The sequence below is a fragment of the Gekko japonicus genome, unplaced genomic scaffold, assembly GCF_001447785.1.
Source record: "Gekko japonicus isolate JY-2015 unplaced genomic scaffold, Gekko_japonicus_V1.1 scaffold354, whole genome shotgun sequence".
Lineage (NCBI taxonomy): Eukaryota > Metazoa > Chordata > Lepidosauria > Squamata > Gekkonidae > Gekko > Gekko japonicus.
This window is the reverse complement of record NW_015161415.1, coordinates 466,916-475,640: the sequence shown is the minus strand read 5'-3', so window position 1 is coordinate 475,640 and position 8,725 is coordinate 466,916. Positions and strand designations below refer to the sequence as shown.

Here is an 8,725-nt window from a genome sequence, read left to right as displayed (position 1 = left end):
CACGACTGGATGGGGGGGGGAGAGCGGTTTACCGCCGCCTTCCCAGTGGGGTCTGAGGTGTTCCTCTAGGCGCCGCGACCACCTGGGGGCCTCCCAGGGCTGCCAGCGCCGGATCCATTGTAATTCGAGGCCCGCAGGTCTCGAATATGTTTTAGGGCTGGAAGGTAAGTACCTTCTCCCGTGGCCCTCTTTTAGGTCTCCGCTTCTTCTTCTGACTTTCCGGTGTCTTCTGGGATCTTCGTGCTCTTCAGAGCACAGCCAGCACGTCAGAGGATAAGCCCCTCCCCTCTGGGACCAAAGTTTGCCGGCCCTGCCTACAGAAGGGGGAGGTGCTTCCCCAGGAGTAAGGAGTTAAGGACTGCCCCACTCCTGGAAGACTGGAGAACAAAGTAATGACTGGTCTGTAAATACACAGTATAGCATCTGTGCTAATTTCTCATACCCCATACTGATCTCAGAATCTGACCACTCCAACTCTATTTACACAACTTTTAAGACTCCTCTTCCCACACAAAATCTACCAGATTAACAGTGTTCCAAGACTGGAGAACAAAGTAATGACTGGTCTGTAAATACACAGTATAGCATCTGTGCTAATTTCTCATACCCCATACTGATCTCAGAATCTGACCACTCCAACTCTATTTACACAACTTTTAAGACTCCTCTTCCCACACAAAATCTACCAGATTAACAGTGTTCCAGACTATGCAACAGAAGGGATCACTTACATTGTAACACTCAAGAGACTTTAAAAATCAATAGGATAATTTTAATGGATGACATTTTGTTGAAGATTAAAATTTACCTGTTAGCATTCAAAAACATTTTAATGACACTTCTGTGCACCTTCAAACCTCTGCCTTACATTGGTAATCTAAATTATCGCTTCCATATGAAAGGGTGCCACACTTATCCCACTCAGAGACGGCTGGCAAAACCATAACCCAGGTGTCCAACCTTGCTGAGCCTGTGGGCACTTCTGGAATTTTGAGAAGAGGTAATGGTCACCACAACAGAATGGCTGGATCAAATGACAAAACACTGAGAGGTTCCATAAAACGTTAGGAGATTCTAAGCCAACCATCCAGATATAATGGAGGCAGCTGTTTCCAAATCGGTGCTCCCTGTAAACACAAAGATGGTGTCTCCTGGACTCCAGTGAGATGGAATAAGCCAGAATTGGCTCTTTGCTTTGGGAAAGAAGCAAATGGGTGCCAGGAAAGACCTCACTGGGTGCCATGGCACCTATAGGCACTACACTGAGCTTTGCTGTCATGGCCAGCAAAAAAAAAAAAAATCAGCAGGGTATCAATACCACAGGTACTGTGGTCTCCCTTCCTAAGCAGAGGGAAATTCATGATTTACTGAATTTTCCAACTAGTAACAAATATATTGCTGTAGCCCCTGACATGCCAGCTAAATTCAACGGCAGAGAGGGGAAAGCCAGCTATTTTGAAGATACTCCCAAGCAATAAAAAATAGTCTTGATTCATTCATAGACTCCGCAATGGATAACATAGTGGACACGGCTAGTACTAGTCCAGCAGCAAGATCAATGGAAGTCCAAGCAAAAAACAGAATGACTGCTCAAAGTTCTCAAAGCTCTCAAACTAATTTACAGACAGATGTTCCTGTCACTAATTGTAGCCCAGATTATAATTTATTAGCAACAGAAACATTATTAATTTCTGAAATTGTCCAAAAAAATGTGAGGTGTTGAAGTCTATGGCTAATAGTATCAATAAACTACACTCAGTGTTTACAAGGGAAGTAATAAACCAATGTGGCTCTCTGCATTTAAAAATAGAAAACAAACTACAGAATATTGACAAACAAAACGTAGACATGGAATTATCTTCATGTGACAATAAAGTGTCAATACACATTTTTCCCTTACGTGGGAACTGTCCCTCTCGTAGGACCAACTGGAGTATTAAAAACCACTTGAGTTTTTAAAATTACAGATTAAGGGTGTGCATTCGGTTTGAGTCGGGGGGAAAGTGGACTGTAGAGCATCTTTTTGAACCCCTGGTCTGTTGTAACTAAAATGCGAGCCTTTCCTTCAATGAAATAATTGATATTAAAATCCACACACCCCAAGTTATGTACTCTCATATTTTCACCTTTTCAAGAAAGGCTGGCTTAGCTTTTGACATATCAGGGTCATCAATAGATATTTACATTTTTCTTTGATCTCATGCAGTTTTTTAAAAAAATAAAACAATTTAACTGACTGCCTTTCTTCTCTCTTCTTTCAGATAATCCAAAAGCATGCATTATTCTGTAGAAGAAGTCTGCTTATCAATGTGAAAGCACAAAATGCATAATTCTTTTTGCTTTAATGTATTGTGCCACTCAGATTTAAAAGATACTCAGATTTATACAGCACTCAAGAAATTAAATTAAATTATGTTTGGTCCCTGAGCCAAAGTTATAGACCCAGGGCTGGATCCTATGACTCCCTTCCACTAAGTTGGATCCTATAGGTCTTGTCTCCTCAGTCTTCCAATGGAGAAAGACTTTCTCTACTGGAGAAAGTCTTTCCCTGGTGAGAAGAACTGGCAGAGTCAGAAGATCCAACCTCTAGTTCACACCTACCTGGGAAAGCATGAGACTTAACAACTGACTCTGCATATCATGCTTGTGAGCCCAAGTGATCCACATCATTCCCTCCCCTAAAACATACACACAGTAGGGAAGCAAGGAAATCATGCAAACAGGGTTTAGAAACAATAAGCCATGTAGGAAGATACAGATATATTAGAAATGGGGAAAGTCCAGAATCAGTAAGGGTGCTCATGAGTGTGCATACTATTATCACATTTGTCAATTTTTCAAAGATGGTCTCTGTAGCCTGAGAGCCACCTAAGTCCTCTGAATGTAAAGATCCATTTGAAAAACTGGCATGAGGGCTCTGAAGATGGAAACTTGTGAAGGAAATGCTATATGCCCTATTGCTGCAATTTCCCTTTGAACTGATTCATCAACAGGGCTTTTCATGTTCTCTGGCAGGCTGCCAAGATGGGCACATAACAAAGGTGCAGATGTGCATTTGCAGACTGAAATATTAAAACAGCTTCATGGGCAAGCATAAGAATTTACCAATACAACACTTGAGAGCACATGAAATCAACATACTCCCTTAGCAACCCCCCCCCCCCGGTAAAGTGCAACATGCATACATTGACCAGGATTAAATCTGAACTAATTCTAATAATGCAGAGTGTGACCACTAGTGAAAATATAGAAAATAATATAAACCATGACCGAAGAGGGCTTAGACCACTAGGCAGTACATATATCCATACACGCTGGTTTTGTAAGAACAGTTGGAGGATTCTACTGACTTCTTGAACCTCAAAACTTGTTATATAATATGAACATCTGAAATGGATATAGTGACTCCGGTCCAATAAACATTTAATGTGAACAATACATTATTCAGTTGATGGCCTAGGTGAATATTCTCCAAAGGATTAGTATTTGATCTTACCTGGGTTTTCTCTTGAATAAGCACTTCTGTTGAGGGAGGCAATGGGTATGCCTTCAGGTCTGCTTTTATTGTTGCAAAAATGAAATCTGTATGCTCTTTAATCACTGTATCAAGATAATCTCCTTCTGGATGTGCTCGGTAGTATACTGTAATCTCATCAGTAGGAACTAGATTGCGCTGTAATAAAAATCAGCAACTGCAGTGAACAGTCATAGTTAAGTTTTGCATCCAGAAAGAAAAACCTATTTTGGTTATTACCAGACCAAAGTTAACATCTAAAAATAGTCAAGCATAAGTATTTTTTAAAAATTATGGAAGCGGAAAGGAATAATAGCCCATTATATCACAACTTCACTTTCTTAGCTAACAATACAATCTAGAAAATGTTTCAAAGAAAACAAAAATAATTGAGCTTCATATTGTTCTTTTCTTGTAGAAAAAAATCTTCATTAAACTGCTGATAATCAAAAATTATTCCAAGATTAAGGATATTAACAGAATTAATGTAATTTTGTTCTGAGTCTGTGGCTGTTTCTGACAGAGTCCAAAGTTTATTTATAGAGACTTCTGTCTTAACACAAAGAGAAGTCACCTTCACACACAATTACCTGTGTCATGCTCAATTTTTATTCTCTCTTCTATTCTCCTTTTATAGCCATCTGTTCAGTCCCTATATCATACACCCCTCCACACACTTTTCTTTCAATACTTTCCTGTTATGTTTAAAGCATTGATTTCTCCTGTCTCTTCACAGACACACTGTTATTATGATCTGCTTAATGATTTTGTTTCTTGTAGTATTGCAGCTGATTTCGCAAGAGCTCTTTATATGAGTTTACAAATGGGGGGCCCCCCAAAAGCACAGCCTAGGATGAAAAGAAGCGCCTATCTCCTGTTCAGTTATACTATGAAAAATACTCTCATTGTAAATCATTTGATAATAATATAGCAAGTAGCAAAGGATGAATTACTATTTAAACATCTATATCATTCTCAACTGACAGCACCATGTGGCCTTCAAGGACCCTTAGAAAACTCCTAAAACAATACTACAGAAGTTAACAAAATAAAACAGTAGACTAATGAATAATGTAACTACATCAAAATAAGGCGGTATGAATAGCCATAAAAGCTCAAGCAGAAAGATACTGTAACCAAAAAATATAACAGTCAAACAGCAGCTGAGTAACAACAGATAATGCAAAGAATAGTGCAACAATAACAACTTCTGTAGGCTTATAAAATATAACAAAGGGACCTAGGGAGGTACTTTGCCATTTAATACTTGAATATTTCTATAGCAGTTCTAGAAGAAAAGAACTTCAAATGACTCGGCCAAAGCAAACCATCTGCCCTAACTTTCACAGTTCAATGTATTAAAATACATACATCTCAAACACTAGGTCCTGTAAAGAACTAACCTGTCTGCAGGATTACAAAGCAAAATATAATCACTACAAATACAAACAATTAAGTTAAAAAGAACTAACCTGTCTGCAGGATTACAAAGCAAAATATAATCACTACAAATAAAGGCCTGGATCTAAAGAACTGCCTGACTAGTTCTGCATATCTAAGGGTATTTTGGTACTAGGTTTTTCAGAAGGCAACACTGCAAATTATTTCTGAACCCGACTTCCCAAAGCAGATTCGTAAAGGTAAAGGTAAAATAGCAGTCTGCTGCTCTTGATCATGGCTGTAGTTTCATGTGCATACTTGTTTATATTTAACTAAAAAGGGATGATAGGGACCATAGAAGCAACATGTAGAGGAACCCTGCCCCCCAACCCACAATACTGAAGCCGTTGGGAGTACTTTGATTGGCTGACCTTCTTCCGAAGTTTCTGGATGCGATTTATTACTTCACGTGCCACACCTTCATCAACCATGGACTGATCAGGAGTAACATCCAAGAGAACCAAAACCTTGGGAGAGAGCACAATAAATGCAAACAATGTAATAAATAAAATCCAGGTTGTACAATGATGTGTTCTATCATGTATTGTATTGTGTGTATAAAATGCTAACATTTTTTAAAATCCAGACATTCACAGTGGATTATACCAAAAGAGAATCATTTCTGAAAAGCCATCGTTAATGTTGGGTAAAATTTATCCTTTTTTTCTTATGTAATGTTACAGTAAATGACAGTAAGGGCACAATGGTCAAAAGTTAGTAGTGTTTATTTAAATTCAGTCCACCCTCTTGCCACAAGGTAGTTTTCTACCTCTTCCAATGCCATGAAGCAAACTCCTACCTTTTTCACCCTAGTGTGGCCAATGATAATGCAGATGACAAGGAACTAAAAGTCTTCAGGTCTTAGTGTGAGGCCAGAAAATCCCAGTAAGACTACTGCCCTTTGAAGCAGCTGAACTCACCCCTATGCCTCTTTTCTAATGAGCAGGAAAGGTAACATGCCTGCATTCCCTGCAATTATGCAGAAAGACGGCTATATGAGCAGGCCACTGCTCAGATTGTCTATTTCAAAGATTTATATCACATTTTCAAACTGCCATCAGAGAGACATCAAGTAATCGATACAGCAGGCATGTCCAACTTCGAACAGGTAGTGATCTATTTTTTCCGGCCAAAAGCGCTGGTGATCTACCACCATGAAAATAAAGTTTCAAATTAATTTCAAATTAGATTTTAACCCACTAAAGTTGGGTTCCACCGCCCCGCCTCCCCATTTATAATGCACCTTCTGTCAGGAGACCAAGTGGGGCTGGTGATCTACCTCTGACCCCTCCGCAATCTACTGGTAGATCACGATCTACGTGTTGGACATACCTCCAATGCAGCAATAAAATAAGATACAATTAAAGCATAAAAACATTTAGTAGAACTCATCCCTACCATGAACTATACAAATTTATTTTTCCCAAGAAGCAGCAGCTACCAGAAGCAAAGAGATCTGTCAAATGCCTGCTTGAATACCAGAGAAAGAATGTCACACATTTTCCTCTGGTAGCCCATTCCATAGACTAGAAAAAAAGAAAGAAAACCATCCCTCTCACGGATGCCAAACAAACCTTCCAAAAGGAGGTAACTTCCAATAAACTTTACTGAGCTGAGAAGACCCAGTGAGCACACCTGTATCAGAATAGATGCTCCTTCAAGCATGAGGGTTGTGAATGGCTTTGATTGGAGGTGGAAGGTCGGACCCTGCATTTTACAGCCATAGGAAGGATGAAGGAGGAATGCACATCCCATGGCTGGCCTCTTGCCACAGATCTCATCTTTTTCTCAGTGCTATGGCTGCACTGAGGACAGTCTCAGCCAGGATTCTCAGTGCCTCTCCTTCAACTTGAAATGAATGAGAGGAATATAATTCCCGATGCTTGCCAACCCTCTGCACTTCTCTACTGAGGCTACCCAGGGCCCAAGCAATGAGGTACTGGAAGGCACAGTACCCCACCACCAGCAGACCCAGGAGGCATCACCATCTTACACGATTTGAAAGTTAAAACCAGCCCCTCACACTGAGCACTGAAACAAACTGGTAGCAAGTGTAACTTGTAAAATTGGAGTTGCACAGTATCAACTAAGTCAACATCTCTTGGTAGTCCTCAGCACCATGGACGTCTGATTAGCCTCGACCAGGGCCAGGGCACTTTCGGCTCTGGCCCCCGCCTGGTGGAACAAGCTCCCCTATGAGATTAGGGCCCTGCAGGACTTAATGCCACTCTGAAAGTCCTACAAGATGGAGCTCTTCCACTGGGCATTTGGTTGAGGCAGCAGACATCCCCCTCCTCCCCAGCTTTTAGCCAATCATCCATCAGTGGCCTGGATCTGACTGGACATCTGATTAGACATCGGATTTGATTTAACATCTCTCTCTGATTTTATATGGTATTTTATGACATTACTCTATGTAAATTCGTTATTTTAATGTTAATTGTATTATTTAATTGTTGTACACCGCCCCGAGCTCATCTGGGGAGGGTGGTATACAAATCAAATAAATAAAGGACTGCTGCACTTTGCACAAGTTAAAGTTACCTTTAATAGCAGCCCTACATGAAACACATTAGAGTAGCTCAGTCTGGAGTTACAGAAGCATGGATTGATACCACCACATCAGCGGAGACAAGAAAGGGAAGAGTTTCTGAATCAGCTGCATCTATACCAACACGATGCTCAAAGAGTACACAGCCTCTGATCCAGTAGAGTCAACTTGACTCCATCTAGGTTAAGTGAATCCATCCCCCCCAAGAACATCTGCTTTCTCAACTATCACCTCCACCTTATATGTATTTAGTTTCAGTTATTCTTCATCCACCTGACCACAGCATATAAATACCTCATTCAAGACAGAGGCAGCTATATCTGGAGGCTTGGATAAAGGAACAGAGCAGAGGTCCCCAAAGTGGTGCCCCTGGGCACCTGCTGACACCTTTCCTGGCACCTGCCAAGTGTTTTTAGAAAGGGGATGCAGGTGGGGCTCCTGCCAACCAGAGCTTCTGATTGCCTGTACAGAATAAAGTAACATTCTTCTGGTAGTAGCTGCCACTACAATGTTTTATTCTCGTTCACTCCTCTTTCCAGTATATTTTTTTAATTACTCCCCCTGCACTTGGGCTTCCTCTGTGTGGTTCTGTCTCCCACAGTGACCATGTTGTGGTTGGTTCCATCTCCCATGTGTCACAATTCTGAAGGCTCCCACAGGTTCAAAAAGGTTGGGGACCCCTGAAATGGGGAGTTGAGTGTCATCAGCATACTGATGACTTCCAAAGTTGCAAAACCCTGGATTATCTCTTTCAAATGCCTCAGGTAAATATTTAAGTGCACTGGCAACCATATTGATCCTTGAGAGGACACAGCATGAAAGTTCTCATAATGCTGAATCAATGTCAGGGCGTTTTTGTGCCCTAGGCGGGGCTACCTTCTGGCACACACCCCCGGCCACGAGTCCACCAATTATGGGGGTTGCCAACCTCCAGGCGGGGCCTGGAGAGAAGGATCCCGATGGGTCCCCGCCCCCCCTCCACCTCCACATAAATCAGTTTGCTCTGGAGCCGTCCCTTCCTGAGCCGAGACAAAATGTGTGAGCTGGAGGCTAAAAAACTGTGAGCCAGCGCACACTCACTCAGCTTAGAGGGAACACTGCTCCTGGAGGAGCTGAAGAAAAGATCATACATAAGCCGCAGTCTTTGTGGACAGAGAGAGGAGGGGAGGGTCTGTCCTTTCCAGTCAGCTTGGAAATTCATGTGCCCCAGCAGGAAGAAC

General features: G+C 41.4%; 1 protein-coding gene across 1 annotated transcript in view; it reads right to left on the bottom strand.

Annotated features, from left to right (window-relative positions):
• The window catches only part of IARS (isoleucyl-tRNA synthetase), a 125,576-nt gene that overhangs the window by 18,701 nt on the left and 98,150 nt on the right, over positions 1 to 8,725 (bottom strand). Inside the window, 2 exon segments of the mRNA XM_015427543.1 lie at positions 3,497 to 3,673; positions 5,326 to 5,421. Coding sequence (XP_015283029.1) covers positions 3,497 to 3,673; positions 5,326 to 5,421 — 273 coding nt within the window.